General features: G+C 41.6%; 2 protein-coding genes across 4 annotated transcripts; both read left to right on the forward strand.

Annotated features, from left to right (window-relative positions):
* The first annotated feature begins 3,359 nt into the window (after positions 1–3,359).
* On the forward strand, positions 3,360–6,948 carry gjb1a (gap junction protein beta 1a). Of its 2 annotated transcripts, none has more exons than XM_048982935.1 (2): positions 3,360–3,628; positions 4,634–6,948. In XM_048982935.1, the coding sequence occupies exon 2, from the start codon at positions 4,648–4,650 to the stop codon at positions 5,368–5,370; it is 723 nt and encodes a 240-aa protein (XP_048838892.1). In that variant the 5' UTR covers positions 3,360–3,628; positions 4,634–4,647; the 3' UTR covers positions 5,371–6,948. The 2 variants fall into 2 exon arrangements, with proteins under 2 accessions (XP_048838892.1, XP_048838891.1); XM_048982934.1 differs by lacking the exon at positions 3,360–3,628 and adding an exon at positions 4,299–4,421.
* Positions 6,949–9,939: 2,991 nt separating this feature from the next.
* gja2 (gap junction protein, alpha 2) lies at positions 9,940–15,918 on the forward strand. Of its 2 annotated transcripts, XM_048982929.1 has the most exons (3): positions 9,940–10,260; positions 12,714–12,833; positions 13,926–15,918. In XM_048982929.1, the coding sequence occupies exon 3, from the start codon at positions 13,950–13,952 to the stop codon at positions 15,036–15,038; it is 1,089 nt and encodes a 362-aa protein (XP_048838886.1). In that variant the 5' UTR covers positions 9,940–10,260; positions 12,714–12,833; positions 13,926–13,949; the 3' UTR covers positions 15,039–15,918. The 2 variants fall into 2 exon arrangements, with proteins under 2 accessions (XP_048838886.1, XP_048838885.1); XM_048982928.1 differs by lacking the exon at positions 12,714–12,833 and having other exon boundaries at positions 9,941–10,260.
* The last annotated feature ends 1,437 nt before the right edge of the window (positions 15,919–17,355 follow it).

Below are 17,355 nucleotides of genomic sequence, written 5' to 3' on the forward strand. Positions count from 1 at the left end.
TATATAACAAAAATACAAAATGCTGTATAATATAGATGTTTTTTAAGTTAGCCAACAGCATTGTAAATTCCCATTACTGAGCTCAGGACCTAGTCAAAACAAGCAGAGAAATAGCTATGATGAAACCTCAATGAAAGTTACCCAAATCAATAAGGAGTTAGGAAGGTTATAGTCATTCTGGTGCAGGCTACACTGATTATCAGGATGAAAATGTGTGAAGGCTAGCTGCACAGGAAACAGAATATTGTCACCATATGTGTAATTCCATAGTGAGCAACTCAGTAACACAGACCAACAAACATGCTATTGGCTAACAAACATTATAGTGTTATACTGGCCTATTTCATTACCTGCATAATATTATACTCATACAGAGATGAAAAAGTTGCATAGATTTATCTTTTTCACATTTATCCTCTTCTTTTCACTTTTTTTTTAAACTGGACACCTTATGGCTTAGACCTTTCCTTATCGATTTATGTTAATTTGGCACTCAAGCATGAATACATGACTCATCCCCCACCCAAGAGGCAAAACTACATCAGTTCACCATGGAGGTTTGCCTTCTGGCTTAATATTATTAACAATTTCACATAAACCATAAAAAAAATGCAACAATATGAAACTATGCATTCATGAATGGATTGTGGCAGAGGTGGGGACTCGAGTCAGTGACTTATATTCAGTTACAAATCTGATGACTTGTGACTCGACTTGGCAAAACTGATGGAAAGACTTGGACTCAACTTGGACTTTCGATACGTCCACCTTTCGACATGCCAGCACTGCAAACTGCGCAGACAGAGGCCCCCTCTGCCGCAGACTCATAGAACATCCGCCTCCCCAGCACACGTCTGCGCAGACAGAGGCCCCGGCTGCCACAGACTCATAGAACATCCGCCTCCCCAGCACACGTCTGCGCAGACAGAGGCCCCGGCTGCCGCAGACTCATAGAACATCCGCCTCCCCAGCACACGTCTGCGCAGACAGAGGCCCCGGCTGCCACAGACTCATAGAACATCCGCCTCCCCAGCACTGTCGCCCAGCACACGTCTGCGCAGACAGAGGCCCCGGCTGCCGCAGACTCATAGAACATCCGCCTCCCCAGCACTGCCGCCCAGCACACATCTGCGCAGACAGAGGCCCCGGCTGCCGCAGACTCATAGAACATCCGCCTCCCCAGCACTGCCGCCCAGCACACATCTGCGCAGACAGAGGCCCTGGCTGCCGCAGACTCATAGAACAACATGGTTCTGCTGACTCTGAAAGAGCTAAGCTTCCCCTAGAAGTCCAGCCTGTTCTGGTCTTTCCTGTAGGGGGCAGTGCAGGTCTCAGTCCAGTCCAGCTTACCATCTAGGTGGGCACTCAGATATTTGCAGTCCTGGACAATCTTCACCTCATTTCCTGAATGGGGGGGGGGGTTGCACCCCTCGACAAAGTTATCCACAGTACTCCTGTACTCCATCATGTCTCCATCCCTCATACAACCACCTGAGAATGTCTGCAGATCACAGGGCTCCGCGTTCTGGTTTAGGTCAGAGATGGCAGTTAGGTAAATAGACTTCAGTGTCAGAAGAAAAACTAGATGCTGCTGGAACCGACAAGAATATATTCCTCATACAGCCATCACAGCACATACAGTCATCTCTCCCCGACTAATCTCTACTCTTCCCTCTTTAATTTGTAGCTCCCTACACACTCTCTCCACAAAGCAGCAACACTTCAGTTTTGGAGTAATTTGACTCAAAATGAAATCAGTTCCAGAGTTTGTCTTATACAAAATAATTGTGAAGTTTGAAAAAGATACAAAACATATATTTTTTTAAAATATTGCACTAAAGAGACAGTCTGCAGATACTTTTCTTTTTGCTGCCACAATGTAGCCCTGCTTCAGTTTTGATCTGTTACAGGTTGTATACAGTTACTTGTACATAATTACTTGTGTTTTTATGACGCCATTGCAGGCAAAATTTGATTAAAGCCACAAAGTGTAATGAGGCATGATTCATGTCAACACAAATATATAGAGTAAAAAGTACAAAATTTCTTTATAACTGTAGATGAGTAGAAGGTGAAGCTTGTTAATATTGAAAATACTCAGGGAAGTCGTGCAAAGTTGCTTAAATAATTTTCAAGTACAGTAACAAAGTACAAATACGAACACATAGGTGTCTTCACTGTAAATCATTTCAGTTATAAAACCCCGGTTTGGTTCTAAAATAGAGGTTATATTTATGAAAATCCAGCAGCGCACATTAATTTGCGTCATTTGTGTTTTATGCTAAAAGCTTGCAAATGAGGCACACTGGCCATGGGCGGCACATGGACTGCAGACAAGAGTTTGAGGTCACTGGGGGCTGCACCAAAGTGACGACTGGAATAGTTGGCTGAGATTGTGTGTGACACATTCAGAAAACTGCCACATGCATCACGCAGCCCCACAGTGAACACAGTTATGTATTCAGAATGGAAAAGATGCCTTACAAACGATGTAGCCTAACTCAGGTCAGTCATCTGCCCCTGTAATACAGAAATGCATTCTGGACACACACGCCACTGTCCTGCATATCTCTAGCTGAAATCTATGACTCTTGGTTTCAAGTTTTAAAACACTCTCATATATTTGCTTCCCAGTTCCAGTTTATCTTAAATATTATGCTCTGTACAGTTCAGTACAATACAGAGTTGACTGTGTAACTGGTAAGTCACACAACCTCCACCTACTGTTAATTAATTCTATACACTAGTTGCACTCCTTGTGTGTAACTTGTATAATCATTACTGTGCAATAAGTAATGACAATATGAAAAATTTATTAAATTGTTAATTAATTTGAACATAAACAGAAATGTAATAAATTATGAATAATACCCCATGACCATGACCAAGATAAATGCTTAGAAGATGGTTGGATCAAATGTTTTAGAGCGTAACTAATACCGAAGAGCTAATATATAATGCAAAATATACTAGTAAAAGTACTGTACTGTAAGTGTGGTCTATGATCTTCATCATTGTTACCAAAAGATATCGAAGTTACCTTTTAGAATGACTGAAGATGTCTGAGGAAATTTGCTAGACTGAATATTTTTTTTATTTTATTTTTATTTCAGCTTTCTGTTTTATCTTTAAAACATTCCATTTAATTGTCAAAAGAGCATATTATCTAGTGTGGTTAGGAAAGGAATTTCTGCTAAGTGCTGATATTACTTTGATTACATTTCAGTACAATGTTGAGAACACTTGGATCTTTTCTGTTTTTCTGCTCCAGCTTACGTCAAAAGCAACATTTACTTCCCCTGTCATGTCCAGCACAATGCATAATGGAGGACGGCTTTTATGTGTCCACACAGATTCTTTCTTTGGCAGAGGGTAGGCGGAAATCGTAGCGTTTGATTTGAATTCTAAAGAGTCTTGTTAGGCCAAGAGAAGGCCGTCATTGTATGTAAATAGTTATATAAGAGCATATGACTGCTACAGTGCAGGGTAGTGGCTAGTGTCAGGGAATTCATTTGCAATTTTCAAAGGCATGGTGTTCTAGTAAACCAAGCCATTGAGTAAAATAGCTTACTATACTGATTGTAATCCACCCTTTTCTCGTCGTGTTGGGGCACCACTTCAACAGAAGGTAAATGACTTTTTTTTTTTTTTACTGAACACTAGGCTTCCTACTGACTTATCCGATATCTAAAATCAATGACTTATACTTTTTGTTTTGTAATTATCTTCAATAATCTTGTTGGGACAGTGTTGCAAACAAAGCCTTGTTTGCAAATCAATCAATTGCATTTATTTAAGAAGCAATCAGTTACTGCCCTGTTTTAACACAATATTTGGAGTTTGCAGTACAATTCTGGTGAAAAACAGTAATTGATTTCATTGATTAATTCATTTCAATCATTTGGAAGCCCTCATATTTTTTGTTGGATCAGTCTTGGAAGAAAAATATCATTTGTGAAAATGACAAAAAAAAAATTGCAATTGCCTAATCATAGGTCTGCATATCTCAGCAAAAATATAAGTATGTGTGAAATATGGATCCATATTGTTCCTTACTTAAGTTCTGTATGTTGTTGATGTTGAGCGATAAATGGGTTGCAGCTAGGGCTAGGCCAATAGGATCATTTCAGATGCACTGCAGGAAGCTTGGGGATTTTGGCCATCTACTCCCTACCCCCCACCCCCCGCGTCCTGGCCACGTTGTTCGGGTACACTCCTATCATTGGCTATACCAAAGCAGGTCACGTTATCCTCCCTGTCCGCTGCGCCATCGCCTCGCCTTCTTAAGTAGCCTCCCGGCCATGTGTCAGAAAGCTTGCATTCTCTGTTGGATCCAGCTTAATGTCCATGCTACACTGGAGGGTTAACGTGGTTCTTCAGCTTGGTGCCGCCTATGCCTCTCACACCTCCTGCAGAGCCTGGTAACCCACCTCACCTCACCTCGGAACGGCAGTGATAGCAGCAAAGCGGCTAATCGGGCTGTGTTGTCTTTGACCGAGTAGCGGAATATTTAACATTCTTTAGCATTAACTGTGTTGGTTTAATGCCGTCTTGCTATGCAGTGATATTCTAGTTTCATGTTTTACGCTCAGTCACTAAAACGTTGTTTTGTTCGAAATGTTTTTTTTTCCAGACCTGGAACCGAAAATGAATTGGGCGTCCTTTTATGCCGTTATAAGCGGTGTAAATAGGCACTCCACGGGCATCGGCCGCATTTGGCTCTCCGTCCTCTTCCTCTTCCGCCTCTTGGTGCTGGTCGTGGCGGCAGAGAGCGCCTGGGGAGATGAGAAGTCCGGCTTCACCTGCAACACCGAGCAGCCGGGCTGCAACAGCGTCTGTTATGATCACTTCTTCCCCATCTCCCACATCCGGCTGTGGGCCCTGCAGCTCATCCTGGTGTCGACCCCCGCCCTTCTGGTGGCCATGCATGTGGCCCACCGGCGTCACATCGACAAGAAGATGCTTAAGCTCTCTGGCCGGGGAACTCCCAAAGATCTGGAACAGGTCAAGAACCAGAAGTTCAAGATCACTGGGGCCCTCTGGTGGACATACATGATTAGCTTGTTCTTTCGTGTGTTCTTTGAAGCCGCTTTCATGTATATATTCTACATGATCTACCCAGGCTATAAGATGTTCCGACTGGTCAAGTGCGACTCCTACCCCTGTCCTAACACGGTGGACTGCTTCGTTTCCCGACCTACAGAGAAGACCATCTTCACAGTCTTCATGCTTGCTGTGTCAGGGGTCTGCATCCTGCTCAACATCGCAGAGGGAATTTTCTTGGTAGGGAGAGCTTGCAGTCGGCATTTTCGCGATGCTCAGGATTCACCCATTGGAGCTTTGATCATGCAAAAGCTTTTCTCATATTAGACAATTAGTCCATCTGACTAACCAAGTTTAACTTCCATTTTTCATTCCGTTTTCCATCCCATTTTTTATTAGCCAAAACCGAAAATATAGGTAATATCAATCTTATTCATTATTTTTGTCTCACTGGAGCATGGTGAAAATTTGCATTACCATGGATTTTTTACAACAAACTGTGGATGATAATTGATGTAGTAGAGCATTAAAAGATGCACATGTATTTTAAGACTTACAATAGCTCTTTCCTTCAAAGGAAACTGGCGACAGTGCTAAAGACATTGTCCCCTGGACATCGTGGGAAATATCGAATTAAATGGCACTCGATTATAATTTTGGAGGAAGCTACAGAAGTACATAAATGGGGAACAAAATGAACAATTTATGTACTGTAACAGTTTGTGAGGCATGACTGGATATTAAATCTACTAATTAGAGGACAAAAAAACAGCAAAAACGGTGGAGTCAGTGGCATTAATGCCAGATTTTGTCAAAGTTTTGGACAGTTAAACAAGTTTTGAATACAAAATATTCTATACACTTACCAGGCATTGTCTCTCCCACATTAAACATTTGACTCTTCCACCTCATTCTCACTGTTGGCTAATTCATTGCTTGAATACATCATCTCAAGCTCTAACAACAGGGGTACATATATATATATATATATATATATAGACACACACACCACACACTTTTATCCTAATAACTGAAAATTGCAAATACAAAGTAGAAGGTGCTCCAGACGTTAATATATCTATTATAATGTTCATTTGTCCGTTTCTAACATGCAGCTACAAAACAATAATTTGTGTGCATTTGTCCATTATTTTTAAATATGAAATGCTGCAATTTCAATATGTACTGATTCTTTTACACTGATGGTCTTGATTGCTGAGCTTACCAATTATGTCTGTGACTTTGATCTCAAATATATTTCAAATAATGCCTTTTCAATGTTTAGGTTGACATATTTATATGACAGGGAAGGGGAGAGCTAAGCTGCATTACACTTAGAACATGAACTATATTTTCAATAATACATAACTTGCCACGGTGCAGAAACATTGGAGAAATACATGGTATGGAACAGAAACGTAACGATGTCTATTATACGATTGTCTTCACCATGTAATCGATAGCTCATATACCCCAATATAGCAGTAAAATACTTGACAGAAAAATCATACCTTTTATTCAACAGATTTCAGGACTATTATTATTAAAATTAGTATTATTAGTTTGTGTCACTTCAGAGTTCTATATTGAGTTAAATATTCTATATTTATATAAAGCATTTTTGACCAAAATCAACAAACATATGTTTTATATGTTTTGACTGCAGTCATATGACCAATTGACAATAAACAAGCAATATTATACTACAGTGATATCATTTGAAGGGGTTTATATAGTTACTCTGGATTTTCAGGTATGTTACCTTTCCATTGGCTAAAGTGGGCTTTACCAAAAAAATCTTTGTGAACTGTACTGCTATGGTCGGGAACAAATACATTGTCAGAACATACTTTCACATATGCCACGAAATCATTTTTAAATTAAATTCAATTTAATTCAATTAAATTATGTTTTTTTGGTGATATTGAACCAGATAATTGAACCAAATATTGTATTTAGTGGGGCGGCATGGTAGTGCAGTGGTTAGCACTGTAAGGGGCGGCATGGTGGTGCAGTGGTTAGCACTGTAAGGGGCGGCATGGTGGTGCAGTGGTTAGCACTGTTACCTCACACCTCTGGGACCCGGGTTTGAGTCTCCGCCTGGCTCACATGTGTGCGGGGTTTGCATGTTATCCCCATGTCGTCGTGGGGTTTCCTCCGGGTACTCCGGTTTCCCCCCACAGTCCAAAAACATGCTGAGGCTGATTGGACTTGCTAAATTGCCCGTAGGTGTGCATGTGAGAGTGACTGGTGTGTGAGTGTGCCCTGCGATGGGCTGGCCCCCCATCCTGGGTTGTTCCCTGCCTCGTGTCATAGCTTCTGGGATAGGCTCCGGACCCCCCGCGACCCAGTAGGATAAGCGGCTTGGAAAATGGATGGATGGATTTTATTTAGTTGTTGCTTGTCATCAATAACAACTGATGTGTATTGCTAGCTATGAAAAAAAAAAACAAACTCTTTCACTGCTGTTAAAATGTTCTGTTCTTCCATGACAGGGGTACACCCTGACAGGGAGGCCACAAAATTGCATGACCCATATGCAGATTTTGAGATGCTAGTTAGCCAGGAAAAAGTTTGGATCAGGCGGAAATCCACAATACACAGGGAGAACATGCAAACTCCACATTATATAGATATATCATGCAAACTCCATATTATACATTATCCATTAACAGGGCTCAACAGCAAGATAATTCTGATAGATATTTTAATCGAAATGCAAAGGACATGGTATTTAAAACGTAGCCCATGCTTTTTTCTCAATCAAAACATTTTGTCAAGGACATAGACGAGTCTTGGCGTTTATGCGTGTACGAACATGCTGGCGATCGCTGCACAGAGCCACCGCCCCCCTCACAGACCACGCGATTTCATTATTTCCAGATACTCTCAACAGCCACAAGATGGCGGCTTGAACTCACTTTTATAAAACATGTCTGTGTCACAAGTTTAAAAAAGATTTTAATAACGTTAATGTTAAGAACAGAAAACTTATTCCACACTGTTCATACAGAATTAACATACTTGATTCATCCAAACGAGGAAATCGCCTGGTCCCCGTATACCATAATGTCCATATGAGACCGGCACGTGTATACACAGAGGTGAGGGCTGGTTTAGGGGTCAGGGTGTAAGGCCAACCAGCATCCCGGGAGTAGGTAGGGTTAAGGGGCTTCGCTCGAGGGCCCAACAGTGATATAATTAGTAGGCTACTAATGGAATTAAAGTCATGACCTAGCAGACACTGGTACAGACCCTTAACCTACATGAATGGCCATGTCATCAAGGCAGAGTGGTCCCATTACCAGACATTACAGCCAAGAGTTCCGCATTTGGAACCCATGTAAATTGCCATAACAGATTGATGCAGTATGTGTTATACAATATTTATCAGAAAATTCTTTTGAATTCTGTATGCTGTTAAGGGGAAAAAAACACATTAATAAAGGATTTATCCAAGTAATATATAATTCATTCATTTATATATAATATTTGATAAAGTAATAAAACTAAATCAATTATCACAGTTATCTGAATACTCAAGGCACTCCAACTCAAGGTGAATTTTCCATCATTAATACATTTATTTTATATAAGAAAAATGCCATGTAACTTTTTTTTTCTGTGCATTAAGAATGCATTTGAGAGTGTGCAACTGAATTTCAGATCATTTTTAATTTAAAGAATATTTTTTCAATGGCACTGACAAAATGCAGCATATTAGAATCTAAAACAAATACGCGGACAAGGCTCAGAGCTGTATTTTAAAAGTAACAGTACTACACATACACATATACATACAGGACGTCAGCTTATCACGATACATATAATACATGAGATACGCGTAGTATCCAACACCAAAGCCAGATGTATTTTGAAAGTCATCATTATAGAAATACCTCAGTACTGCCAGGTCACCAATGACAGGGGTCCTGAAAGGTGACAAGGGCTGCATCCCCAAAATACAGGAGCCCACGACAGCTGCTGTGTGGTGGGGCTCAGGCTGGGGCATCAGGGGCTGCAAGCTTTTTAGGGCGGAAAGACACATACCCCTATACCCCTGCCGTGACCATGTATAGAGACTGTACAGAGAGGGACTGTGGATGGGCTGAATGACTGAACTGGCCTGATATCAAATAAAATACTCTGAAAATAGGAATGTGTGAATTTGCTGAGAGTAACAGTAAGCACACTGTTAGAAGGTGTCCAAGCAAAGTATTTCCCCCTAAAGCCAGGACAATTTAAGATATTACATTTTTCTGTATGTTCTTTGGAGCCCGTATTGTAAACATTATTTCTCAGTGCTTCTTCACTTATCAACCTTTGTGTTCCTGAAGTGTAAAAAGATAGCTGATGAGAAAGATCAAACACGAGCATGCAGAAAAACTAAACTGATGTGTCATATATTAAAAAGTATTTTTTAGAAATGTTTGTCACATACGTATATTTTTTTTATTAATGCATGACGCCTTTAAAATTCCATGTGATGTGATTCCTCATATATGGAACGAACGTGAAGAAATATAAATTTTCATAATAAACTACACATTCTATAGTGTAAAAAAGCTTTTCCATTGCTGGAACAATGTGCTATATTTACAATCAACTGATCAGAGTCAGGTTGCTGTTGAGTATGTGCTGTGGGTGACAGCGCCGCTCAGCTTTGTGCTGCGAGAAGTACAGCCGGGACCTGAATCTCTTCAGAAAACAAACAAACAAATAAACATTTCAATAGCATTACAACTGCCAGTCAGACAAATTCCCAGTTATCCCCTTTGTGATAGCAAAATGCTCCCCCCCCCCTTAAAGTGAATTATATTTAGAACTGGTGCCTGACTGGAACCACCCCATTGGATAAACTGGCTGCCATTCACAATGTACGGAGAAATAAGAAGCCAGTGGTAGATAAGCTGCTTCTCTTTGGGAACCTCTCTAGCCATATTTAACCCAGGAGCAGAATGAAGCAAAATTAAATAGTCTTGCTGGTAGTATTTGATCCTCAGGTTGGACACATCTATATGGGAAGAGTTTTACAAAGTCAGAATAGCACATGAACAAAGTGAAATTCTTGAAGTGCTAGCGGGGTAGCGTCATTGCCATTCCAGGACAGGGCCTCAGCTTGTAAAGCAGACCTAGCGTGTCGCCTGTATCAGTGACCTATGTGGGAAGACTGCAACTTGGGACAGTGTTTCTGCCGGAGATGTATGCATTGATCAGGTGGGTCTTTAAGTCTTCTTCATTATACATGATACTCTTAACAACTTCAAAATGTTAGTTTCTCCAGTGGGCATGATGCACTTTAATGAGTTGTTTAAAAATTACAGGGGAATTAAATGAAATTAAATGAAAATCCAAAAAGATCTGCTAAGATGTTAAAAAGAAACATCAGGAATTAAGTGCATTTTACCATATAAAAGCCTAAATGAAGAACTAGCAACTGGAATTTTTTTTAAAGTACAATAGAAATAATATTTCTGTGTTATTGTAATCAAAGAATCAATTGAATTTGACCTGAACAGGCCACCTCTTTGTAATTGCAGTGACTAGTACTCATTAATGCTAATTAAATGTATTAGAATATATTGCAGAGAAACCGTAAAGCTCAGCAATTAAGGCTGACAAATTTTATTCAGTGAAAATGAATTTGATAAAACGGAAAAGACTGTGGCAGTTTTTAATTTATAAGCTTAAGTTATATAGACACCAGTATATGTACTTGCAAATATGTTTAATGGCTGAATAGGACTCAAAGCTTTTTAATATTGTGGCTACAAGTGTAAGGCAAAGGGAGCAAAGCAATGTTCAGGCAAAACATCCCAGGATACACCAGCTTATCGTTATCAAGTCAATTTATGCAAGAGTCCTCAATTCTAAATCACTTACACAAAACTGATTTTTTTAACTACAATTACATAAGAAATACTCAAAGTATATTTACTTCATTTACATTTATGTTATTTCACAGGTGCTTTTGTTCAAGACGATGTATAGTCAGGCAAATAACGCATAACAAACGGTCGTGTTAAAAACTGAATCTTTCTGTGATGCACCATATTTTTGTAGCATTGGAATCTTTGTTAGTGGGTAATAAATGTCTGAAATCAGAGAAATACAAGAGATAAGTGCCATGTCCTCATTAGCCTCAGAGAGTGTCTAGTCTGGACTCCTTGAGGAAATCTAGACTTGCCAAAAATAGGACTATTTACGGCTTAGTGTATGAGCACCTTATGAATGTACCAGTATGCCAGTTCAGTGGAGGGCTGTACCCAGTTAGGCCATGAGCCTCATTATCAGGTTTCTTTCTACCAGCACTGGAGGCAGATGTCACCTGCTCCAGGTCACGGACATGGAGCTTAGAGACACTCAGCCTCCAATAATGCGCCATACATTTTTGGAAGTGTGAGTAGTGACGAGCAGTCTATGGCTGCCTGGAATGTACGGGCGGCCAGCAAGACAGAGGCATATAATATAAATACTCTAATACTGTTAGAGACTGATCGGTGTTGTAGCATTCAGCCAAGCATACAGAAACGTATCTTATATTCCATTAGTTTTCACTGATTCTCATTATAACTATACAAAGTGCTGGCAGTAGGAGCCTACATGCAGCCGTAGCCAGGGGGATTGGGGTTAGGGTCAGGCCCTGGAGGTTAGGGTTAGGCGCCGGTGTTTAGGGTGAGGGTCAGGCCCTGGAGGTTAGGGTTATGCGCCGGTGGTTAGGGTGAGGGTCTGGCCTTGGAGGTTAGGGTTAGGCGCCGGTGGTTTGGGTTAGGGTCAGGCCCTGGAGACTAGGGTTAGGCGCCGGTGGTTAGGGTGAGGGTCTGGCCCTGGAGGTTAAGGTTAGGCGCCGGTGGTTAGGGTGAGGGTCTGGCCCTGGAGGTTAAGGTTAGGCGCCGGTGGTTAGGGTTAGGGTCAGGCCCTGGAGGTTAGGGTTAGGCGCCGGTGTTTAGGGTGAGGGTCAGGCCCTGGAGGTTAGGGTTATGCGCCGGTGGTTAGGGTGAGGGTCAGGCCCTGGAGGTTAGGGTTATGCGCCGGTGGTTAGGGTGAGGGTCAGGCCCTGGAGGTTAGGGTTAGGCGCCGGTGGTTAGGGTGAGGGTCAGGCCCTGGAGGTTAGGGTTAGGCGCCGGTGGTTAGGGTGAGGGTCTGGCCCTGGAGGTTAAGGTTAGGCGCCGGTGGTTAGGGTGAGGGTCAGGCCCTGGAGGTTAGGGTTATGCGCCGGTGGTTAGGGTGAGGGTCAGGCCCTGGAGGTTAGGGTTATGCGCCGGTGGTTAGGGTGAGGGTCAGGCCCTGGAGGTTAGGGTTATGCGCCGGTGGTTAGGGTGAGGGTCAGGCCCTGGAGGTTAGGGTTAGGCGCCGGTGGTTAGGGTTAGGGTCAGGCCCTGGAGATTAGGGTTACGCACTGGTGGTTGCTAGCTCATCGCTCCCTCAGAAGATGGCACTCTGGGCGGCTGGCCATGTCACTTAGTCATTGACTAAATCAAAATCCATAATCTACAATAAATATCTGAATATTTCCTAAATATAAAAAATCTGAAAAGTATGCAGTGTTACATGTTACAGTTTAGCTAGGTTTATTTTCAAAAATTGTTTGATGGAAAAAAAAATTGTTAAACTGTAGAAATGTATTAGTTCTTCCATTCATTAGGGCTTTTTTGCTAATATGTGCACAGAGAGTCACATCTCCATGTGACTCAGATGTTTCCAAGCACATGGATTCCATCTGGATACTGTTAGGGGCGTGACTTCCTTGGGAACAAGATAGAGGAAAATAAATGTTCTCCATGTCCTAAGTGAGTATGAGAATATAAGACATAAGACTTTACATAAGATGAAGAATCATAAAAACATATTTAAAAAATAATCTTGGGATAAACATATAACCAAGATCGGCAGACAAATGGATTTCATAATTTTAGACTGACAAACCATAGCATGTAAGAACCTTAGATATGTCTCTTTGGGTCTGTGTTCAATATTTAAATAAAATAGATTTTTATGTACCTTAATAGTTATTTTATATTCCTAATGTGCAATTTCCAGTGGCTCTTTGTATAACGGTTATCTGGTAGATGGAGTCATTTCATGGTCAGTAGGTAACCTAACCCTAACCTAACCCTACTGGAAAGACACTTTGCCGTAAATATAAGTTGAACAATTAGCTAACAAAGCCGCTCATTTGATTAGAAATAAAGACTGAATAAACATATAAAAAAGAAGTTCTCTGGAGTTTACAGAGAATGGTGTAATTAACCAGAAATGTCCAGTCAATGCAATTTATGTGGCGGAAAGCACCTTGTCCATGACAGATGTCAGAGTAGATTGGCCAGACTCATTAAAGTAAATGGGAAAGGCACAAGTGCAAAGCCAACAGGTTCCGCATCAGACTGGTGTGCAGAAAGGCACTTCTGAACACACTCGGAACTCATCAAGCCTTGAAGTGAATCTGGAGGTAAAATGGCGTCTATATGGTATTACACACCAATGTACAGTTAAATACAAAACCTTAAAAAGACCAAAGATGATAGCTCAGGGGTCTCAAGCTCCAGTCCTGAAGGGCCAGAACCCTGTGTAGCTTAGTTCTTCCCCTGTTCCATCACAAATGATTCAGCTCAAGAGCTGTGTGGTAATTAGCACAAGGAGTTGAATCAGGGGTGTTAAATGAGGGTGAACCAAAAACTGTGTAGGGCTCCGGCCCCCCAGGACTGGAGTTTGAGACCCCTGTGATAGATGTATAGATAAACAGAATCAGCTTAGCATGGAGGTGTGGACAGAGTCACTTATTATGCATTAAGAGAGATTTCTTCGGTGTTGCTATGCAGTGTGAGAACTGCTACAGATACAGACGTTAAACACAGGTTGCTGGGTTGTGTTTCTCTGTGCAGGACTAAGGTTGCACAACAGCCAAAATGGGAGACTGGAGTCTACTTGGGAAGTTGCTGGAAAGTGCACAGGAGCACTCCACTGTGGTGGGCAAGGTCTGGCTGACTGTGCTGTTCATCTTCCGCATCCTGGTGCTGGGCACCGCAGCTGAGAAGGTGTGGGGTGACGAGCAGTCGGGCTTCACCTGCGACACCAAACAACCTGGTTGCCAGAATGTGTGCTATGACAAGACCTTCCCCATCTCACACATCCGCTTCTGGGTGCTGCAGATCATTTTCGTCTCCACACCCACGCTCATCTACCTGGGTCACATCCTGCACCTGGTGCGCATGGAGGAGAAGCAAAAGCAACGAGACAAAGACCTCGCTCAGCTGGCACCACCAGGCGACAAGCAGCCCTTGATCGAGGATGGAAAGGCCAAGAAGCCACCTATCCGAGACGACAAGGGCCGTATCCGCTTGCAGGGTGTCCTCCTCCGCACTTACATCTTCAACATCATCTTCAAGACCCTCTTTGAGGTGGGCTTTATCGTAGCTCAGTACTTCCTGTATGGATTTGAGCTGAAGCCCCTCTATACTTGCAACCGTCTGCCTTGCCCCAATGTGGTGAACTGCTATATTTCGCGGCCCACAGAGAAGACCATCTTCATCCTTTTCATGCTAGCAGTGGCGTGCATTTCCTTGCTCCTCAATCTGGTGGAGATGTATCATTTGGGCTTCACTAAGTGCCGCCAGGGTCTAAGCTATCAGCGAGCTCAGATGGCTTCTGAAACAGACTCAAAGACACCAAGTGAAGCTGTCATACCTTACGGGCCAAGCTACAATTACTTCCCTAATCATCATCCGGCGCCTGGACCCTATCAATCTGGCTCAAGGTACAGCCTCAATCCCCTCACCGAGCCAGACGCAGCTTACCACCCATACAACAGCAAGGTGGCTTACAAGCAGAACAGAGACAATTTGGTCATGGAGAGGAACAGTAGACCAGAGGAGAGTGACCTGAAAGCGAAGACGACCTCAAACTCCGCCCCAGATTCGCCAGCTCAGAACCAGCGTCGGCCTAGTCGCACCAGTAAACATAGCATCAAGACCCGGCAGGACGATCTGAAGATCTGATGGTCTGCATTTGGTGTAGAGCTTTGAGTGCAGCAGATAGTCGATTATTTGCTGTCTGCAGAAAATGTGTGGTCTAGTCTTCAGACTGAACACGGAATACCATTGGATTAGTAGTGCTACAACACGTGTCCTCCATTTCTAACAGCGTGGGTGGAATGGAGTGGTGGTCAAAGAGCCATGTGGTCTATCATTTAATCTGTACCCAAGTGGTTTCGGTAATGGCTGGTTCCATCAGATGCTGTCTAAATGTGTGGGCCAACTTGGTTGTGCAGGTATTTACTTTGGAACATACGAAAGCTTTTAGTTTTAGTTGAGAATAACAATCTCTGATGACGTCGTCACCAGAGAATCAACAAAAAAACTAAAGCCCCCCAAATGTCTGGACTGATTAGAATACTAAACGTTTCTATTCATTATAAGTGGAAAAAGCTAAGGCAACATTTCCAGAGCATGAAAAAAGGAGGGAAACAAAACTAAAAATACAGACAGACACACATACATTAAGCTGGTAATTTGGTGCAGTTCCCTGGGAACTTAATGAAAGCTTGGAACACTAAACGCCCCCCACTGTCAGTGTGTATACATATGTCACTTGGGTATACAAATACAGGCAGATTTTATATCGGTTACTTTTACCACGATCATACTACAAATTTAGAAACATTTGCCAAAGCAGAAATACACCCTCAGATATTCACATTTCTTTACACTCACAGTGAAACAAATCTATGGGGAGTTCTCATTTAAAAAACTTAACAAATACCTTTCTTTCAGCACACTGCACATGGACATAAATATGTACATACCCTGAGTAATTGGTAAAGGACTGTGTACTGGTGTATGCTTATTAAAAATAAAAGTGGTCAGGTGTTTGGTTGGAGATTTGTGCTCTCTAGGCAAAGAGGTGCCAGTGAATGACTGAGCGGTGAGTGACTGCTGTTGGCCCACGGACTCAGTCAGCACTCGGATCAGAAACCAGAATGGATGTGATGCAGAGTTCATGAACAATGATGAAGCAAAACTACTCCCTCACCCCACAAAAAAGGAAAGGAAGAGGGGGAAAAATATTTCAGAAAGCTAAACGAAGACAATAACAGTAAAATAAATTTAAATATACACATATTGCACGGCTGCTGATATTTCACATTTCAGAGGAGATACGAGGAAATTAAACATCTTTCAAGTCTATCACTTCTCATCCAAAGAAAATTCTGAACATTCTCCAACTGAACTTAAATGAGTAAATGGTTCTCGGGACTAGGAATACACTTAACCTGGTTAACCACAACTCGTTCACATCATTAAGTATATTAGAAATCTTTCAAAGAGGTCAACTGTACGCTAAGCCTCCAGCATAATGCTTTTACCTCGAGTTGTCCATCGCTAGGAATCTGCAACGCGCCATGAATCTGAAATCTCACATATCAAACTAGGCTTTTTAATACTGGTTTTGTCAGGTTGCATTTAAGTTATATTTTATAGATCTTGTTAAAGAGCAAGCACAGTTGTTGCTGTTATCAGAATAATTAGAATTTGGCATACTGATTTATAATTCATAGATAAAACCTACTGAAAAATTGCTTTCACAAACAAAAAAAAGCTTATAAAACCACCTAGCCCCATTTAACATTTCAAGCAATGCTTAAAACATGAGTTTTATACACACACACACACACACACACACACACACACACACACACACAGGGAAGAAGAATATACTTAACTCTTTCCAAGTTGTCCAGTAGCAGCCATTTGTCCCAATTAGAACATGCTGTATTCCCAGTTTCATACAATAAATCACCACATTAGCATTGCATCAATATCAGTTTTCATTTTTAATCTTTTATCTACAGCAGAAAATATAGCTGTTCTTCCAATTGCTAATATAGTGCATATATTTTATATATTTTATAGAACAAATGCAATTGTTGGAAAAAATGGTACATTTTGGGTTTGTTTCAGTACAACACAGTATTCATTTATCACAAAGGAAAATGAGGCAATTGCACACAATTGCACCACATCCATAAAACAAGACTGGCCAGTGCACTGGCATTTCACTGCCGGCAACACATGCCAGTGATTGGACTGTATTCAGTGGATTAAACAAAGGTGGAAACATGGTGACTGCGAAACACAAATGCACCGCCCTACTTTTCATTGCAAAAACACTTCAAAAACTTCATATCATGCTTGTTTCTGTTGAATATAAAATTAAATATGGCAATATCTTCTCCCTTTGTTTCTTCCAAGACTAAACCATAAATCTGTAGCACAAACACCAACTTCATGGATCAGTCATTAAACCTTAACATGC

This window comes from Brienomyrus brachyistius, chromosome 18 (assembly GCF_023856365.1).
Source record: "Brienomyrus brachyistius isolate T26 chromosome 18, BBRACH_0.4, whole genome shotgun sequence".
Lineage (NCBI taxonomy): Eukaryota > Metazoa > Chordata > Actinopteri > Osteoglossiformes > Mormyridae > Brienomyrus > Brienomyrus brachyistius.